General features: G+C 40.3%; 1 protein-coding gene across 1 annotated transcript; it reads left to right on the top strand.

Annotated features, from left to right (window-relative positions):
* Positions 1 to 2,221: 2,221 nt before the first annotated feature.
* Positions 2,222 to 21,342, top strand: BPHL (biphenyl hydrolase like). The gene is made up of 7 exons (XM_058039939.1): positions 2,222 to 2,369; positions 5,273 to 5,376; positions 7,353 to 7,519; positions 11,656 to 11,809; positions 14,112 to 14,243; positions 17,870 to 17,993; positions 20,979 to 21,342. Exons 1-7 carry the CDS (start codon positions 2,260 to 2,262, stop codon positions 21,064 to 21,066), a joined length of 879 nt encoding a protein of 292 aa, XP_057895922.1. The 5' UTR covers positions 2,222 to 2,259; the 3' UTR covers positions 21,067 to 21,342.
* Position 21,343: the final 1 nt, after the last annotated feature.

Here is a 21,343-nt window from a genome sequence, read left to right as displayed (position 1 = left end):
ACAGACAAGGGTCTTTTGCCAATGCCATTTCTGCCCAAATGCCACACTATTTTTCTCTCTTCAGACAGGACACTGCCTGTGGAAGGAGTTGCATGGTGCAGGCACTTGGGAGAGGAATGTCCACTTTACAAGCCTCCAATGCTCCAGAGCTGTGACTGCAGCTGGAGATGACACACAGTGCAACAGCTCCACTGTGACAGCCTTTTTCCAGAGGGACCTCCCAATTCCTGTCACTCTAACAATGGAGTTAACCCACCTGAAACTTTCCCAGGTCTAGGCGGTACATACATCTCCCCATCTCCCTTTTCTCTCAACTAGGAAGGGCATTTGGATTTACCTTTCTACTTACCTCTTCCCTCATCCTTATACTGTATGACAAACCCGTTCTACCTCATCCTTCAGCAAACATTCTGAGAATTTATGTTTACTTCAGCTTTAGTAAGTAGTGGATATGGAGGAAGAATAGATTGGAAGGCATTTTAACCAGCATGAAATTGCATACAAGTTGGAGACCTTTCCCTCTGAAAGCTCATAGCGACACACGAGGTAGGAGCTCCTTTTGATTCAAAGAAAATGCAGAATTCAGAAAAAAATTTACATTTTTACAGCAGTAGACCAAGCTACTTCTTTGTCCTACAGAATAGTCAGCCATTCCCTCCAGTCATTTTCCACTAGAAAGAAACTTAGACAGTGAGACTCACAACAAAGATGAGCCTCTGAAAGTAGCCAAAGAACTGAGGAAACTGCAGGGACTTGTAAATGTCACCAGGCAAGAGCAAAGGCAGCTTGTCCTGATGAAGGATATCTTGTAATTATCCCTACTAAAGACCTTAATCTTAAATGGTTTGATCTGCTCAGGGGATAAACTGAACCAGTATGCTTACACAGTTGAGTTAATCTCTTTATGCGCTGGGATTTTTTACGACTGTCATTCGTCTCTAAGACTTTTTAGTTCCATGCACACATATGGCAGTGGGGTGGGAAAGCTGATAACTATTCACTCTCAGGGCAGTCTCTGAGCTTCTGCCGGACTGGAATACGTGACACTGACCTGTCCTGAGGAAACTCCCCTCATCCAGGTATAAGGCAGGAGATCTTTAGGTCTGTTCCAAGCTTTGTATCAGCTCTGCAGCTTTCTGCTATTTTCCTCACCATCTTCTCCATCATCACCCTGGCTGGCTGTGACTCAGACTCATCCATTCTCCTCCATGCTTGGAAAACAGACAACAATGAACACAGCTGGACACCAAGGAAAGCAGGTGGTCTCCTTGGTGTTTTATGTGCAAGTTGTGAGAATGTGCAGAGGAAAGCCAGGCCAAGTGCTGCGTTAAACGAAAGCAGCCAGGCTGCTCCAGAAGTGCCCAGTCCCGATCAGTACGGGCACTTGCCAGGGCAAAGCCTATTCACCACAAGCAGGCCCTACAAGTAGCATTGGCGAGGCAGGGTCAATGATTCCTGCCCGGGGCTGGGAGTGTCTGGACTCTGAGAGGCTGAAGGCACGGCCATCGGGGAGGCTGCACCGTCCAGAGCTGCCCTCTGTGTCCCTGCACGCAGGGAGCCGCTCCTCGGCACACCTGGAGCCACACACGACCCCGTGTCCCCTATGTATCTCACAGGAGCTTCCGCATCACGGGCAGTGCTGGAGGGGCAGTGCATGGCTTCAGCCCCCGTTATCTCCCGGGGCTGGGATCTCTGCTCCCCGCAGGCACGCCGGCCGCTGCCGCGTCTCCGTCTCTTGAAGAGGAGGGAGGCGCTCACAGCGCGCCGCTCCCCGACGGTGCAGCCAAGCACCTGCACGGCTCTGGGCGCTGCTCTGCCCTTGGAGGCGGCTGGAGAGAGCAAACCCCTCAACCCTCGCTTCGTGCTCTCAAGCGGGGGCAGCACTATCCCTGCCCGGGCTCCAAGGCGGGATCAGGAACAGGGGAACCACCCGGCGGGAGGGACCAACAGACCTGCTCCGGCCCCCCAACTCCCGCCGGGTGGCCAATCAGCGCCACGGGGGACGGGGCCACAGCATAGAAGCCAAATCCTTCTCGTCCTGCCCTGAGTGACAGCAGCAGCCACCAGTCAGAGCGCGGACAGCGCACCGCCCCGCTCCCTGCACAAGCCCCGGTGGTGGCCCCGTCTCCCGCCCGGCGGGGAGGGGAAGGGAGGCGGGACACGGGACGGGAGGCGGGTAGGTCCGCCTTCTCCTTCCCTCCCCGCCAGGCCGGCCCGCGTTCTCCTTCCCTCCCCTCCAGGCCGGCCTCACTGTGTGCAATGTTTTGCCGGAGCGCGGGCCGGGCCCTCCGGGCTCTGGCGCTGCTGCAGTTGCAGCCGCCCGCCCGGGCAGCGCCGCTCACGGCCCGGGGACCGGCCGCCTGCTACGGGTAAAATCCACAGCCGCCTCCTTCTCCCTTTCCCCAGCTCCCTCCTCGCTTCCCGCGGCTTGGGGAAGGGGGTGTTTGTCAGCCAGGCGGCGGGATGGACGAGGCGTGTTAGCAGAGGGGGTGGCGCAGCGGATCGGGAGGGTGACAAGGTGGCAAAGCGGGGACTCGGGCCGTGTCCTGAGAAGCCTGCTCCTGCTTTCCCTGCAGGATCCCCAAGGATCCGTACCAGGGCCCCGCAGGGCCGGACGTGCCCTGACCGCCTGCCCTCGGCCACCTGCTGCTGGTAAGGGTGGCCAAGAGAGCACATGGATCTAATGTAGATCATGCTGCTTGTTCCGCAGAGGAAAACTGACGTAGTGCTGCCTGTTTCCCTTGCACAGATAAAGAGCAGGTCGTATTGTAGCGCAGCTGGAACAGGGCTAGTTCCCAGATTGAGCTGCGCTCCTGCAGAGTACGAGGTGAAGCACAAGATCTGCCCACTCTGCATCTGTGCTGCCTTGGTAAACATAGGCAGTGTGTATCCAATGCTCCTCAAAGAGTTATACGCCTTAACGTTACTGATTCGAAATATCACGGTGGGTTTTTTGTTTTACCAGAGTTTCCAATTCTGTCAACCAACAAAAGAAACATTCTTTATGAAAACTTAACAGAAGTGAAGTCATCCTGATGACAAGCAAACTGATGAAGTGATTTCAAACTCACAGAAGTTTGGTACTGGGAGGACTAAGTACACCTGAGGTGTTGCCAGTTCCAATACAATTTCTCAGTGCATAAAAAGCCCAACTCATTTGTTGATAGTCCAAAAAGTATTGAAAATACCCTCCTGCATTTCAGTGGACTTCACACCGAGGCATAATCCAAGAATGGAAAAGCATCACAGACTCAGCAAAATTCTCAAGGCCGTGATGTTAATAATTAATCCTAAAAATGTAGAACTATGTGAAAAAAAATTTGAATCAGGAAAGCAGAATATATAACTCTGTCTATTAAACTGTATGTTCCTGTTTTTAAAAAAGTAACAAGATGTTGATTATTTCTGTTTTGTTAGGAACTGAAACTGGCTTGGCAATTATAAGCAAAAAACCTCAACATAAGCAAAAAACCTCATAAGCATAAAACCTCAACACATAATTATTAAAATTTTATAAGAACAATGTGCTGATATACTGTGGCAAGTACTATAATAAAATACCTGTTAAAATTAATGACAAACTAAAAGATGGCATATGAAAAATAAAAAAAAAATATAAAGAGAAAAGTGGAAGTCAGGATTCAAAAAGGGGCTAAGGCAGCCATATGAGTGCTACATGCAAAATTTGAATTGTGAAGTGTATAAACCACATCAAATATGATACATGGACTATAAGGAAGTTTAGCATTACAAGCAAACTATCATTTGTATCCCATTAGCATAGCAATTCAGCAAAACTCACCAAGGTGATAATTACACAATGAATTTCTTTGTGCTGTACTCTTGCCACAGATTTGTACTCCAGTTCTCAAATTGGATCTGCACATAAGGAGCTGATACTATTCTGCACAGTCACAGCTTTTATTGAGGCATGTGGCATGATGGGTTACATGGACCCAAGTTTTATGTAAAATCAAAATTGGCTTTGTGTTGAAGAGCTTCTGTGGTTTAACTGCCACCTATGTATTGGGAACATGAGTCTGCAAGCTATTGTTCATTTTTCTTCTAAAAAGGGTGTAAATTATTGGGATTGTTTTTACCTGTAATCCACCACTTTCAACTCTATACATACTGTAACTAGTTCAGACTTTATATATTTAAATTAAATTGTTAATGAATTGCTCAGTGCATATCAAGGAATAGAGATTGTTATTGTATCTAAAACTGGAAAACAACATGTCTCTATGCACATGAAATTCACAGTGATTGAACTCATGGGACATCAGTATTTAATCTAGGTAAAATTATGGCTACTCAATAGGTAACCAAATTGCAAGATTTTTATCATATTAGCTTTAAATAAAATGAATTAGGCTGTTGAAAAGATGTTTTGCAACCATTAGGGCACAAATTTGCCTGGGAGAACAGATGTAATAGTTTATACTGTTAAGAAGATACTTTGAATCTGTGCTACTTCTGCTTCTCACTAGGGGCTTGTATCTGGACATGGTTTCTTGGGTCACTTATTTGCATTTACAGATATGTCCTGCTTTGTACTCAAGATTAGTGTTGGGGCTGAGAGATGGCCTGTGCAGTCGGTTTCTGTGGTGGTTTTTTTGTGTGTGGATTTATTGCTCATGTGGTATTTTCCAATTAAGTGTTATATCCTGGTGAGATTACACTGACAGAAATATTGTTATCACATTCTTCTTCTCTGCTCTCATCTCAGTGCAAAGTGGTTTTCATTCCAGACCCTGTGGTTCATGAGGAACAGCAACAATAGATTGTGGTTTCTCTGGCAGATGAAGAGGCTCGGTTTAGTAATGGCAAGGTGAACATGAGCCATGTTGAAAGTTATGCTGTGACAGAATGAGGTTTCTCCCCTCTAATGTATTTATTTCAATGCTTCTGTAGCCATGTAAAGCTGCTTCTGTATATTCCTGGTTGTACCATCAAGATTGTTTTCCCACCCCCAAGCCTTTAGCCTAGGTAGGAATATACCTAGGTATATTAAGTATATTAAGCCATTAGCCTAGGTGTGAATATATATCATAGTGGTCATAGTGGTAACAACTGAATAATTCTTTGCTCCTGAGAAGCTTTTTTTAATCTTCTATGCACCCACAAAAGGCAAGCAACCCATTAAAATCTCACAGTGCTGTCATTAATATCTAGGAAAAGTATTTATTCTGTATTCCTGGAGTGACTGGGAAGTAATAAAAATTAACTCTCTGAATCTTTTCCTATTTCTCTCCTTTTTCCCTATACCTAGTACTTCAATAACATCTGCCAAAATCCAAGTGAATGGAGTCCACCTGCATTATCAGCAAACAGGAGAAGGAAGCCATGCAGTTCTTCTGCTTCCAGGAATGCTAGGTTTGGAGATTTTATCTTCTTTGTAGAGCAACCACTTCTTTATCCATTTGGTCTCCAGCAAGAATGCACAAAACTATTTTGTAATGTATTCAACACCTGATTTATGGAGCATTGCCATTAAAAAAAATTGCTACACTTAAAACAGAAGGAGAAATGCAGAGTTGTTGCCATCAGTTAACAGTTTTTAGAATGTTTCATTTATCTTACCAGTCACCTTTTATACAATGTCTTGACTTACCTAGCGGTCACTTGCACTTTTGGATTTAACTGTGCAAAGATGGTGTCCAGGAGAGGTGGCAAATAGCTACACAAAGTGGAAAATAGCAGAAGGGGGAGAAAAAAATCAGGTCAGCTATATTTGTTACACAGAGTGAATTATGCATTCCTCTTTAGAAGCTGGATGGATTTCAACTGAATTTATAGACATAATGCAAGCCTTACAGTTTATTGTGAAAAATTCACTGTTAACATTAATTTTTTTGCTTAAAGATGTATTTTCACATCATTAAGATTCTCAGTGGTTTTTTGAGATGGACAACAGGTTCTGCTGGCTAAGTGGTGTCTGTCCATTGAAAATGCTGTTTTTGATATCAGCCTTTTAAAATTAACACAGCCTATTTTTTCTGGGTTCTTGCAGTTTTAAAGGATCCATCAGACTTACCAACAGTTCATGGCAGGCTGTCAGTAGGACTGTTACTGTGCTCAGAGTTGGGCAAATGATTAATTGAATTGCTGGATAAGATGATAACATGTCAAGAACTGAAGAGCAGGAAACATTTGTTCTTCTTGGCAGCAACGTTTTCAGGTCTTCATGGAGTGGTTCTTTCTTTCAAAGAATTCTCAAGGGGAGAGTGGAAAAAATTTAATACTAGTCATCCTTCAAGTATTTCAAAATATGAAAAATATATTTCAATCTATTGATTTTAAGCAGCTTTTTAAACTAGCAATACTATTGCCAATACAAACTCTTTAAACAGAAATAATATATTTCTTCACTTGTGAGCAATATTATTGTTATTGATGATTATTTATTATTATTTTGCATACATTGCTATCATCATAGCAGGCTATATAAAGCCTTTTTTATAACTTAGACCTGTTGAGGGTGTCTGAGGACTGATTTGTAAACAGAAACAATAACCTTTTACATGCCTTTAAATGACCTTTTTAATATAGCAATGGATGTATTTAATATTTCAGCACATTAAATTTGAACAAGTTTTAATCAAATAGCATTTGATACTATTACCACAAGACCACAAAACAGCACAGACTGCAGTCTTACCTTCATGCTAGGTTACCTTCATTCATAGATAGCTTAGTGCAATAGACAGGAGTACTTCATGTTTAAACGCTTTGAAGGTCTGAGTAATTAATGAAAGAAATGTTTCTACATCAGAAAAATGGCTGTATTTGGCTTATTTCTACATACTTGAAAAATAAAATTATATAATTTTATGCTTCTGTGTCACCACAGTCTCCTCAGGCAGCAAAGTATTTAAAGGTCAGCTTTAAGCACCAATAGAGATGCTTTATCAAATCATAACTGTGTGGCACAGTGCTTTTCACTTACAAATTTATAGCAAAATATTCCTGCTCTCTCAGTTTCCCCTGTATTGCCCAGGTAACATGGGCAATTAAATGCCCACATTTAAATCTGTCTAATATAAATCCCTACTCAGATACTTCAGTTTCAGATACTGTATTTAATCATATGTGAGAATGCTGTTCTTGAATAACCTTTCATACCTACCAGAAAGGGTTTGCTCTGAAAGTACTGCAGATGCTTCTAAAGATTTTAGCTGTGGCACTTCCTGTCTAAGAGTGGCAACGAATACTGACAATCAAAGAGTACACTTGTTGGGTAATCTCTTATTTGGAATAAAGTTACAAGATTTCCCCAGTTTCCCTTTAGAGTATGTATACTATGTTTGCAGTATGGTGGTTAATAAAATTGAAAAATTACAATGTTTCAGGGAGTGGTCAAACTGATTTTGGACCGCAGCTTAAGTCTATGAATAAGCAACTTTTCACAGTTGTTGCTTGGGATCCTCGGGGTTATGGAAAGTCCATTCCTCCATCTCGGGACTTTCCTCCAGATTTCTTTGAGAGGGATGCAAAAGATGCTGTGGATCTTATGCAGGTAAATCTATTATGAAATTTTTATTATTTCTTTTTTTTTTTTTTTTTAAGCTGTTTTCCTTAAATGTTGAGAAGGAGGAATGTTGTTTCCAGCAGACAGCAAATTATGAAAAGACCATACAAATGTAGGCTTAAAAGTGAGCATATACACACTATTCCAGAAAATATTTTCTTCTTCCACCTATTCTGCAGGATGCATAGAGGTTCAGCAGTAGGAATTAATATAGAGCAATATGATTTTATTCTAAGACCGTGCCCTAAGAGGTTTGCAGCCAAGAACCATATAAGTGTAGTTAAATGTGTGTATAAGAAACAAAATCTATGCAAAGTAATTTAATTGAAGGGATTACCATACTGAAGGCTCTTAGAAAATTTTCTATCAAATAGAATCTTGGCATTTTGCCTTGAGCAGCCCATTATAAGCAACATTTGATTCTAAAAATTAACTTGATGCTTTGCATTTTACAGCATATTACTGAAGTAATTTTTGTGGGAAATCAAAGGCTTCCTGTGACCATACCAAATCTTACTAATTAATACAGCTATTGTGGTTATAAATAATATGGCCTAAAGCTGTTATTATTTATCCTTCTTGAAAAATCCTTCAGATTTTTTATTCAAATCTGTGTTTCTCTTTTATTCTGTCCTATAACTGCTGACACTATTTTCTGGTTTAGCTTTAGCTAATATTCTGGCATTTTTATATTAGGATATACAGTCTCTTTGGTCATGTTAAGAAAATTGGTGAAGCATTAAAATTCCAAAAATATGAGGCAAGATTCTGACAGTCAGTCCAACTGTATTTCTATAATAAACAATAACCTTTCTGAAAACCCATCTGAAACTGGAAATGTGGCCTTCCAGGTGGATTCTGCATAGTGAAACAAAGTATGTCTGACAGCAGAATCGGGATTAAGACACAGATTTGCCCTCCAACCATAAAAGCTATCTCTCTGTACTGTAAATCTTCAATTTCTTCTGCTACACTAGCAAAGAAAATAACGATGCTGCCATGAATAGGTGACAAACTTGCAGTCTAAATGGTTGTCCCCCTTTCTTGTCTCTGATCAAATACTAATAAATGCAAAATATTAAACAGAGCTTTCCCCAAAGGGAATGTAACCATGTAGCTTCCAGCCAAACAGAACAGCAGCCTACCAGTCTCTAGAGCTGCCAAAGCAAATGAGGCATAGCATCCTGGTTTTTTGAAGATGTTTCTCAATATAAGCATATAATAACAACTTACTAAAGTGTTTCCAAGCGGGGGAGACTAGCTGCTATTTTAGGATATTACAAAGGATAGCACAAATCCCAAGGAATCATTCCAACTATGATTTCAAGAATATAATGGTTTATATACATCATCCAGCCTACAATCAGCCAAAAAGCACATCCATATGAGTGAGCCTTCAGAACTTTTTTCTAGTCTCCTTCAGATTATGGTGTCTCTGCTGGAACTGTGAGTGATGCAAGGTTTCTGTGAAATAACAAAAGCTGAAATTCTGCAGAGTATTTAGGACCTTTATGCAGAAGGCTCTGTTCTGTATCTGTGTGTGTGTTCTGTGAAGGACTTTACTTGAAATAAAAGGAGTATAATGCACCTGAGCCCACTTTGCTGCCCTCCACCCCAATGTTTAGTGCTAGCAAAGTCAATAGCATTAAAACAATCATTAGGGAAATAATTAGTGTTGATATTTAAGAAGTTCTTACTCTTCAGAGCCACTGTCCTAGCAAAAGGATGGCCTTGAGCTTTTGTACGTTTTTGTAGATCAACTGCAACTTTTGCTTCTGCTACACTCCCTGTAGTGCAGGGAGTGATGCAGTGCAGAGTGATGTTGTATTGCAGCTCACTGCTGTATGTGCTCATTGGATTGCATTTCACAGAGGCCTGGATGGAGGAGGTGACTTCTAAAGAGATTTTTTTTCACTCACTGAGTAAAGGCAGCACAAAATCACCCATAAAACTCTGCTGTGCAATCAGTTATTTTTTCAGGTTATTGCCCATGCTACATTAGCAACCTGTACTGTAAATAGTTAAAAATTAAAGCAAGCAAAAGTGCACACCTTATTCAGCACATCTGTTACATCATATTGTTTTTCTGAAGGCTGCAAAGGATAAATTAAATTCCTCCTGCTGGAAAGGCATCCTGAGATACCCCAAAGAATGCATCAAGATAAAGGCTTGTAAACATGAGAAATACTGGAGGCAAATAGATCTCAAATAACCTAGCATGAAGAACAAAAATTTAATCAGCTATTCCATCCTTCAGCCAGCTTTGAGCTCCATCATTTATTATTGGCAGTAGAGGAACAGTAGCAACATCAAAATTTAACCTTTACAAGCACTGCTGCCAAACCCCAAAATCTGCCAAGACACCGGGAGCCCTTGAGCAGCACAATAGTGAAAGTTGGACTAAGATGAACTACTTCTTCATCAGACCAGGGCCAACTTCTGATCAACTGCAAAAATTCAAAGTTCTCTTTTCTTGCTATTGAGCTCTCACTTTACATGTCCCTTTCTTTCCTCTACCTTATTTCTTTTTCTGTTTAGTAATTACAACTTCGCAGAGTGAAATCTAAAATGGGTGAAAACTACAGTGAGCAGAATAATGAGGATAAAACCGAAACCATAAAAGCCTTATAGGGATAGAAGTCTGCTAAATATTGAGTTGATTAGTAAAGTTGTGACTCACTTGAGCATTAAGTTTACAAGCAAAGTAGAAACTTCTTTTTCTCCCTCTGTAGTTGTTTCTCTCATTTCCTGGATTTTTGCTTTCTTCTGTCACAACAAAGCGGGCCTGGACTTCCGACATCACCAAGCAGCAAAGCAACTCATTCAACTAACTTGCTCGTTTATCCTCCAAAAGTACAATACACTCCTTGATTACATCTAAAAGATGTAATTTCTGCAGAACAAAAGCAAAAAACACTGCAAAATATATTTTCTTGTGAATGAGTTCACAAACCGCAGTTCCTATATGCAAAACTTCAAGTACTGCTTAACCATTGAACCATTGTCTACAACCTTCAGATGAGTGCCTTTACCTTCCCCACTCTTTCTCCACTGCACATAACACACACAAAATTCTCTCACCTGTGACTGTCAGTACTCCCTATGACCTATAGTGATTATGAGGAAACAAGGTTTTCAAATTCTAGTAGAAATCATTATCATGGAATCACAGAACTGGAGTTGGAAGGGACACATCAGGATCATCGAGTCCAACTCCTGGCCCTGTGCAGGACACTGCAAGAGTCACACCATGTGCCTGAGAGCATTGTCCAAATGCTTCTTGTACTCTGTCAGGCTTGGTGCTGTGACCACTGCCCTGGGGAGCTGTTCCAGTGCCCAGCCACCCTCTGGGTGAAAAACCTTTTCCTGATATCCAACCTAAACCTCCCCCAACTCTTCCCATGCCATTCCCTTGGGTCCTGTCACTGGTCAGAATGAATTAAGGTCTTGGTTGTCATATTTTTTGCCCTAAGCCTTCCTTTTGAAGAAAGAGGAATTTAGATATTAATGTTTCAAATCGCAACTGACCGTGAAGTAACATTTCAAACAGACAAATTTCAGAAAATGTGAATACAATTTGATACAATCCTTTAGAAAATACTTTAAGCATTTTTGGTTGTTACCAAAAAGCAGGGTTTTTTTAAGTCAGATAGCATCAATAAACCAGATCACTGGCTTCCATTTTTCAAATCTTACACTTTTCTTTTTCTTAAGTTTAGCTTAATCTTACCATCCACACTGTGATAGTCTTTGCCAGCTTTTACACAGATTCTTCAAATCATCAGGCTCTCTGAAAAGGTCTTTACTCACCATTTTAAATCAGCTTTTCTTTTTTTGAAGGGCTTTTTAAAACACAGCAAGAATCTAATAGGACTACTGTCCATTTCATTAAAGAGTTATAGAAAATTGAAATGGCATGGGTAATTTCTTGTTTTCTAAATTTGACTTTTTAAAAGCGTTTTTATGTATAGCAAGAAAATTATGTTTTCTAATTATAAAAACTAACTATAGTTCAACTACGTGGTGTTGTGCCTAAAATGTTACAGTTCATTTTCAAGAAATATTTGACATTTGGCTGTAAATCCAGCTGATGATTTGCATGTAACTTTCTTGTATGAATCAAGGCACTGAAGTTTAAGAAGTTCTCCTTGCTGGGGTGGAGTGATGGTGGAATTACAGCTCTCATTGCTGCTGCAAAATACCCAAATCTTATCCATAAGTTGGTTGTCTGGGGAGCAAATGCCAGCGTTACTCAAGAGGATGTGAGAATTTACAATGGTACGTAAATGAATTCATTTACTTTCTACTTGACCCAAGGATCTTAGTCATGTGACAGCTAAGTGAAGACAGAGCTGAGGACACAACAAACCTAAAGAAATATGACACGAAATTCACTGCATTGTGAGGTATAGGGATAGATTTAAGTTATAATGAGAAACTCTCTAACAATTACTCTAAGGGTAATATAACAGATTTTTTAACAAGTCCTTACCAACTTAGCCTGATGAAAAGCAGAAGTTACAATAGCTTATCAGTAGTTTTCAGGAAGTCAGAGTTTTGTTGTTGTAATAAATTTCTAAAAATAAATTCCAAATAGTGCTATCAAATTTCTTATCTCACATCTTGCATAACCTTTTTAAAACCAGGTCCACAGATAATTACTGGGCTAGCTCATTACAGCTTTTGCCTCAAGGGGCTATATAATATAGACAGTAAGAAAATAAGTTCATAACTTACCTTTTAAGTTCAGGAAACAAATGAATCATTCAAGTAAATGTCCCAAGGTGTCTTTACCATTTGCATTCCTTCAGAGTTAATTATTATCATTAGAAAACCTTTGCAAAGTAAAGAAATAGGGGACTTCTGATCCTTATTCCACTCATGTGAAATAGAATCTGAGATCACTGCTCACTATAAAGAAAATTAGGAAGAAATGGCTGGTGAACTCAGAAAGGGGCCATATTTCCTGTTGAACATAGAAATGAAAAGAGTTAACCATGTCAGCTCTCAACAAATGTAACCCAGTATAATTTCATTTTAGTGACTGGAGTTTGACTTATACCAGCTGTTCAATCTCTCTTGCTTCAGCAGAATTACAAGTGTATGTATTGCACATCTGTATTTACCTCACCTAAACTAAAACTAAAATTGGTAGTAGCAGTAGTAATATATTTTTTAGTTCAGAAAGCAAAATGCTTTTTAGCTCTGTAAAATGCTTTATTTCTTTACATGCTTTTATAGTTATGATTTTTTGTTGTATAACTATGAAATGCTCATCTCCTCCCTACACAACAGGCTAAAATGTAAAAGAAAAATTTTTAAAAAACCCAAAAACAACAACAACAAGTGCCCTATTTACATGCAGCACCCACTGCAATATTGGCCTTTGTCCTTTGTAAATTGTTGCTTTCAACATCTCTCCCTGGCTGATAGAGCTCAGAGATTAGCAGCACAAGTCTTCTACAACTGGCTCGTCAGTGCATGTCAGCTGCATTGGAGGGTTTGGCAGGAAAGATTTGGTATCTGTGTCCTTTCAACATTGGCTTCTCCCTTCTCTTTTTAAATTAATGCCAGCCACAAGGATAAAACAGTAGGTTCTATATGAGAAGCCATTGCTCAGTAGCACCTAGCCTGGGGTGAGCAGACTCATTTCCAATCAGATGTTGTTATAAAATACTCTCAGTCACTGCTACCTCTGTCATTTGGCTGGACAGGTTCTCTTTGTTAATTAACACCTCACTCCTTTCTTCCCTTAATTCCCTTTTGAAACCAATTAAAACCTTTGCTAGTGGCATATTTTGCAGTTTGATGATTCAGTACTGTGCTGTTCTCTGCTGTGCCAACTTTTTCAGATTTTGTCAGTACAAAGCTGTACAGCTGGAATGTAGTTTAGTGAAAAGAACCCTTTTGAATAGCTAGTTTGTGAGCAGTACCAAAAATTTTAGAGGAAAAAAATAGAAAAATCTGATAAATAAATAACTAAAATGTCAGATTATTTGTACAGTTTTAGCCAGCCTGCCATGAGTCACAGATCTCTATTGAGTCACTTGTTTTTGTGTAAAACTATGGCAAATGTACCATGATGTCAGCTTGCTGGAATGCCTTAGTAAGAGCTTCCTTCCTCTAAGAGTTAGTAGGAGCCATGGAAGAACTTCCATCCATGAGTTGATGCAACAGGCTGGAGGATATGAAAAAGAACTGCCAGGTCTAGAACACTGTTATGAAAAAATCCTATTTTTGTACATAAGGTATCCCTTGAACTTCTCTTGTGAAAGCCCTCCAGAAAGAAGCATCAGAAGTTTTAGGACTGAGTCCTTTGAATAGGATGTTTTTTCTGGTTTTCCTTGTGACAAGGAAAATAATAACAAGATGTTCCTCTACAACTGAGAAGACCACAGCAGAGGTTGTACTACTGTCTTTTTTACACTCTTTCCATACTATGAATTATTTGAAATATTCATTGCAGTTTCAATTTTGAAATACATATTTGCAGTCTGGTTTGAGAACTTCTCCATATTAGGTGTGGTTTGGACCTTTTTGCTGGAAAGGACATAACATATTTCAACTTTATTTTGTGCAGGCATCCGAGATGTTTCAAAATGGAGTGAAAAGGTCAGGAAACCACTGGAAGAGCTGTATGGCCATAAGTACTTTGCAGAAACCTGTGAGGCTTGGGTAGATGGAATATCACGCTTTGCTGAAAATTCAGATGGTAAGGCTTTCACAATATTGAACTGAGGCAAGTAGAGGAGCAGGCAGTTCTGGATAAAAAAAATGTAACAGTACTTCTAGCAGCCAGTAAAAGAAGGACTCTGCATATGGCATTAAAAGCTGGGTCTGACTCACACTCAGGAATAACACAATTACTCTGTAGATGGTTCACAGAACCAGAAATGTACAAAGGAAAACATTTCTGGAAAACATTAGCTGCTGAGGTTCTCCTCCTGTTCCACCACAAATCTGCACTATTAAGTCATTGCTTTTGTGCAGATTAAATAGGAAGGGTTCTGCTCAAGCAGAATCTTTCTCTCCTCTTCTGTCTTTGTGTCAAAGGATTCTCTCTTGGTGACATAGTTAAGATGTACCAAAATTAAGGCCTGCTCCTTTCACTTGTTGCGAAACAGAGCTGAAGAACTCTTTCAAACCTTGTAGCATGTGAGTTAAAAAAGAAGGGACTTCAGATTTTGATAACTCAAAATTTAAAAAGCACATTTTAAAAACACTATTGAAGCAGCTCAGGTGTTTAAAAATAAAACAAAACTACACAATATAGCTTTTTATCCCTGAAGATTTCTGCAGTTACTCTTTATAGACCTTTTCAGCCAAGGATACTATGAATAATAATTTGCAGTTCTATTTTGATTCAGAGTGAATTTGCTTTTAATTTGCCTAAAGCAGTAATTCATAATGTATTAAAAAAAAGGAGTTTGTAACTCATATACACATTTTTCTGTAACTCTGATAATGAAAGATAGAAGGTAATGTACATTAACAGGCAGCAGGTACTACAGGGAAAATATTCCTTCATGTCATATTTTTTCCATAAATTTTTGTATAGGATCAACACAGGACTAGGACTTTTCCTAGTAATGTGATGTAACAAATTATATTGCAATTTTATTTTAGCTTTTCTAGAATCTCCTTAAAACTATTTTTTTCTGAAGTGCAAAGCCCAGGCTGGTGAATCTGTGGCTGTGACATTACTTCACTGCCTGCACATGCCTCAGACACTGAGATAAAGTGACTGTGAAAAATAAGCCACCAAGAAACATGTAACAAGGAGCTGAATTATCTAGATGCTGAAACTGGGTCAGATATTGGGAGAAGCCTAATGTTTGCTTCGAGAGATGAGCAGCTATCAGACTGCAGGATTTTTTCCAGGGGAAAACCAGTTTTCCAACTTAGATTACAGACAGGCCACTTTGCAATTAAACTTAAAACACTGTAACAAAGGCACAGATACAGCAGATATGAGAAAAGCTGTTAATAAAACCCATCAGAGATAAAGGGAGGACAGCAAACCCAATGTTGGCCAAAACCTCAAGTTTTTTTAAAACTAGACTGTTTTCCCTGAATGAGACAGCTCTTAGTGTAAAATACCATAAGAAATGAACTTTTAGAAGGAGCTAACAATTTGTGAAGCTGAGTAAGTTGCATAAAGTTGCAACATCCAAGATTCTTCTTGCTGTTCCCATGCTTTTAGAATAAATATAATTTAATGGTTTTAGTACAATACAGTTTTAGGACTGAAAACAAGGAAATAATAGTTTGACTGCGAACTATGTTCCTAGATAAATAACCTAAATTTACTTGGAGCTTGTTCTGAAAAATAGTCAACATTTCTGCAGGTATTAGAGGACTATGCGTAAAATATTCTAAATGAAAATATTTAACCAGTAGAATTCCAAACAAAGGCTGCATAAATAACCAAATAATTGGAAAAACTGTGAGACAGCTTCTGACTTTAGCGCTAAGGAAAATGTGCATGTATGAGCATTAATCTTGCAGCTATTGGTAGCTGCAAGGTGACAATTGCAAATAGACTAAGTTATCCCAAGGAAAAACAGAAAAAAAAACCCCTTGAGGATGTTTTGCCCAAAGATTGCTTTGCAAGAATGTGGGAAGTTAGGCAGTGAGTTTGAAAACTGGGTTACTAAGAAATCAGGGGGAAAAAGGGGAGAAAATTCAGAAAAGTCTCTAAGTAAAACCATTAAAATTCCTTCTAATGAGATTAATGACTAGAAAACAAAATTATGAATGGGTGGGGAAAATAACTTTTGAATAGCTTTAGTACAATTCATATCAAACGGTTATGCATTTGTGCTGAGTTTGCATGGCCAGGTTTTGGTACCAGGGGGGCTGCAGGGTGCCTAGAAGCTTCCTCTGTGTCTGGCAGGGCCAATGGCAGCCTGCTCCAAGATGGACATACCACTGGCCAAGGCGTGATGGCAGTAACAGCTCTGTGAAAACTGACTTAAGAAAGAAAAAAGAGTTACTGCACAGATGTTACTGCAGCCAGAGAAGAGCAGGGTGAGAATAAGTGAGAGGAACAACTATGCAGCCACCAAGGTCAGTGAAGAAGGAAGGGAAGGAGGTGCTCCAGGACCTGAGATTTCCCTATAGCCCATGATGCAGACCCTGGTGAGACAGCTGTGCCCCTGCAGCCCATGGAGGTCCACAGGGATCCAGCTGCAGCTCTTGGAGGAGCCCACACCAGAGCAGGTGAATGCCCAAGAAAGGGCTGTGTACCTGTGGGAAATCCATGCTGGAGCAGGCTCCTGCTGGGACCTGCAGAGCCATGGAGAGAGGAGCCCACACAGGAGCAGGTTTCCTGGTAGGACTTGTGACCCAGTGGGGAACTTAGGCTAGAGCAGGCTGTGCCTGAAGGACTGCACCCTGTGGAAAGATGACTCACCTTGCAGCAATTTGTGGGGAAACACTGTTTGTGGGATGGATTCATGTTGGAGAAGTTCATGGAGAACTGCTTCCTGTGGGAGGGACCCCACACTGGAGCAGTGGAAGGACTCCCTGAGGAGCAGCAGGAACAACCTGTCATGAACTGACCTCAACCCCCACTCCCCATCTCCCTGCACCACAGAGAGCCAGAAGGTAGAACCCAGGAAGAAGCTTCTAAGATTTATTTTACTTCTCATGATCCTGCTTAGATTTTGTTAGTAATAAATTCAGTTAATATCCCTGAGCTGAGTCTGTTTTGCCCACAGTGGTATTCAGTGGGTGCTCTCTCCTAGTCCTTATCTCAGCTTGGGAACCTTTTAGTCTGTTTTCTCTCCCCTGTCCACTTGTGGAGGGAGTGATGGGGGACTCAGGTAGTTGCTTGGCATCCAGCTGGGATCAGTCCATTAGAACATTGCAGACAGCAATGGGCCTGGGAGGTGCAACAGGTGTGAGTGCAGCCTAAGTTAATTTGTTCTAAAAAAGTAGCAAATCTTGTAACCTGATAACTGCTGTATCAAAATGTAGGTTAAGGTGAGGGCCATAAAACTCTAAGGCTGAGAAGAACAAAGCTGGGAATGAGATTCATGTATTGGCTTTGAAGAGTCAAAGGGAGCCTGGGGGAAATGTGGAACAGAAGTACTTAATTCTCTGTATCCTTTTGTGCTAGTATCCATTAATAGAGCAAATTGCAGTGAAGTAAGATTTTGGAGAAAGAGATGTTAATTATAGTCCTGCTTACATAGTTCTGTAGATTAATCACACACAATCCACAAGGAGAGGCAATAGCTAGAGCCCAATGGAGTTCAGAGCCCTTCATGGAAGCAGTTTCATCTTTCATACAATTTTAAACCAAAGTGTGACCTTCGTTTGTTTTCTCCCTAGGTAGTATCTGCCAGCAGTTGCTGCCAGATATTAAATGTCCCACATTTATAATTCATGGTGAGAAGGACCCTTTGGTCCCACAAGCTCATGCAGAATACATTCATAAGCACATCAAAGGCTCTCGGTAAGTTAAATGATGGAATTTTTATAAACCCTTGTTGAAGAAATGTAGTTCAAACTCACTGTTTAAGAAAAAGTATTTGGACAGGTTCTCTCTGCCACACAGAGAGCTATCCTAAACTTCCCTAGCAAGTTACTATGCAAATTGGGTAGCTGGACTTTCCTTGCAGTATAAAAAGTATTTTAATGAGCTCCTTCCTAAAGCCCTCTGAGTGAAACCAAGTTCCTTTTCCTCTTTCCACTACACAAACTACTACTCCCTAAGCTTTATCAAAGCAAGCAAAGTTGTTGTTATGACCATTGCATTCCTTTTGCTATAAGAGACCTCATTTCTGTCCTATTCAGCAGAACAAGGAATTTAGATGCTATGAATGGAGAGAGATTCCCAGTTATTAGAGAAACACAGTTCACTTCTGTTTGCTCTGCCCTAATAATGTGAACAACCTCAGAGTTCTGTTTCCACCTGTCCCATGAATTTTCCATGTTTTTAAGAAAAGCAGAATGAGGAAAAAAAAATGTGCAAGCGCGCTCAGAAACATTACTATATAAACAAGAAAAATCTGTTTAATGTGTGTTGTGGTTTAACATCAGATGGCAACTCAGTACTACTCACTCCCTCACTCACGGGATCAGGGACAGAATCAGATGAGTAAAAATGTTAAAAAACCAAACTCATGTGTTGAGATAAAGACAGATTAATAGCTAATGCCAATAATGCCAGCAAAGTAAAACAAGGACTTAACTCACTCCTCCCACAGGCAGGCTGGTGTTCAGCCATCCCCAGGAGAGCCAGGCTCCATCACACATAGCAGTTACTTGGGAAGACAAATGTCATCCCTCCAAACATCCCCCTTCCTTCTTCCCCCAGCTCTATATGCTCAGCAGGATGCCATAGGCATGGAATATTCTTTTGGTCAGTTGGGGTCAGCTGTCCCAGCTCTGTCCCCTCCCAGCTCTTTGTGCACCCTCAGTCTCCTCCCTAGTGGGGCAGTACAAGAAGGCCTTGATGCTGTCCAAGCCCTGCTCAGCAATAATAGAAACATCTCTGTGTTAACAACACTGTTTCCAGCACAAATCTAAAACAGCCCCATAACAGCTACTGTGAAGAAAATTTACCCTATCCCAGCCAAAATTCAGCACAACGTGAAAATTCCAGAAAGGCTTCCTATAAAAAGCTGGGATTTTACCACCTGAATTTTCTTAATGAATTTGCACACAACTGCAAGAATTCTATTACTACTTAATAACAGACTGTGATGATTAGCAATGGAGAACAGAAGTAGTGGAGGGGGGGAAAGCATTTTTATGAATGCAGAGTGTAGGGAACTGTTTTGCTGGTGTCATCTCAGTGCAAAAATGAATGATACCTCTAAGTCAGCCCTGCTGATCATAGTAATACATTCTGCTACAGGAAAGATGAGAACAAGATATCTTCCTCACAATTTCATGCAGGTGTTTGATTTCATGTCTGCTGATTTGTCACTCCTACATGCCCTGTTCAGAACACTTATCATCCTGCTTCATTTCACTGAGCTCCAAAATACTCTAGTTGCTGACTAAGGCAAATCATCCCAAGAAAATAGACAAGAATCTGATAACTTCCCTTTGGAAGACAAGTTAAAGAGAAAACACTGTTAGAAATTGCCATCTAATAAAATGTTAAACAGTGATTCTTTCCATGCCTTTGTGCTGAAGTGCTCCCCTTTATGCTTATTTGTCAGAAAAGAAACCAGACTAATGGTGTTCTCAGAAATTAATGCTTGGGCACATGGTCCTGTTCTTTCCTGGTTGCATTAAAGGTGCCAATTTTTCATTGTGAAGCAGAAAGAAAATCTTATATTCAGTATGTTTTCAGTAACACATGCTTCCACCATCAGTTTTTCTTGCCTTGACTTTTATGTAGTAGTAAAGTAGAAAAAGCTTCTTCTGATTACAGTGTAGATACATTGCTGGTTTCTCTCATGGTGAAAGAGTGTGCCATCATTCTGCATTTGAATGGCATGGCTGGAGTCTGGTAGCATTACAATAGTCAGAAACGTTAATGGCAATAGGAAATTGCATGCACAGTGCTTTAGTTTGTGCATCTGTGTGCTGCTTACCTTACAAGAAACAGACTTCATGAAATTCACTAGAGAAGCTGGGTACGTTCACATGCTGCTGCGCTTTTCCCAAAACAAAACAGCACTTGGCACCACCAAAAGGAGGTGATCCCTCTTGCTATAGTGGGACTTGGATGTGAAGGCAGCATAGTATAAGTCAAAATGGTTTTAGCTCTTTAGGAACTGCTTGGTATGTGGCAAAACAAGACAATTTAAAGAGTTTCCCACCTCCATATAAAGAAGTGTTCATCCCTGATATATAAAGTTTGTCTCAGATAGAAAGCAAAAGTAAGCAGAATTTTAGGCATGTCAAACTCACACTTGTATTATAAAAATTTAACCTTATTCACAGGTACTACTTCTAAGCTTTTGGCATAGCCAGAAAAGTTCAGACTTACCTTTTTATTTTAATGGATGAATGGTTTTAGATTACAATTGTCTTTTTGCAGAAAGATTAGACAAAGTACAAATACTAACCAAGTTTGGGTAACGACAAGAACTCTATGTTTCACTGCCTGTCACAATTACTGTTCTCTGAAAGAAGCAAAAGTGCTCAGGTACTTTACATACCTTTCAAAGATGCATCTTACATAAGTTTTGGAACTTATCTTCTCTGAAGATCACCTGAAGGTTTTCTAGAAACTGGGTCTAGGGCACAAAAATTTGGTTTAGGCTTATTTTATCCTCCCCAGAGTGGGACAAGTAGTATGCTTGCTGTCCCAACTGTTGCTGTGGTTCACATTCCAACCACACACATAAGGACAGTACTTAAAATGAGTTACTACAATTCCTTACTGGGTAACCAAGGGCAAGGAAACTGCAACAAGCATTTTAATTACCTATCCTCACAGAATAAAATGCATAATCAGCGGGGGTTTTTTTCTGTTAAGGTTGCTTCTGATGCCAGAAGGAAAGCATAATTTACACCTGCGTTTTGCAAAGGACTTCAACAGAGAAGTGGAAAATTTCTTACGCTGACATGAACTGTAAAGCAAGTCAGAGGTGCTTAGCCTTTGCCTTGTTTGGGAATTTTCGTTGGAATTTCCATTGCAATGGAGTTATAGGTAGGTTTGTGTCATGTAAGAAAAACATTAAACATATTTGCATGAGAAGCATATGTTTTAAGAACATGTAAGCCTCAGCAATCAGAGCATACCACTGTAGTGCAAGATTTCTGTAAACTTACTTGTTGCCACCCAGGCTAAACAGCTGTTCTTTGTCCAAACGAGGTGTTAAGAAAGACAGAAACCGTGAC

The sequence above is a fragment of the Melospiza georgiana genome, chromosome 1, assembly GCF_028018845.1.
Source record: "Melospiza georgiana isolate bMelGeo1 chromosome 1, bMelGeo1.pri, whole genome shotgun sequence".
Lineage (NCBI taxonomy): Eukaryota > Metazoa > Chordata > Aves > Passeriformes > Passerellidae > Melospiza > Melospiza georgiana.
This window is presented reverse-complemented; position numbering and strand designations above follow the sequence as displayed.

What these genes read in the sequence shown, in the direction of transcription:
- BPHL (XM_058039939.1), top strand. Translation starts at nt 2,260, where the DNA reads ATGTTTTGCCGGAGCGCGGGCCGGGCCCTCCGGGCTCTGGCGCTGCTG. An exon ending in TCTGCTTCCAGGAATGCTAG is followed by an intron (nt 5,377 to 7,352) that starts GTTTGGAGATTT and finishes ACAATGTTTCAG; the next exon opens with GGAGTGGTCAAACTGATTTT. An exon ending in AAGCACATCAAAGGCTCTCG is followed by an intron (nt 17,994 to 20,978) that starts GTAAGTTAAATG and finishes TTTTCTGTTAAG; the next exon opens with GTTGCTTCTGATGCCAGAAG.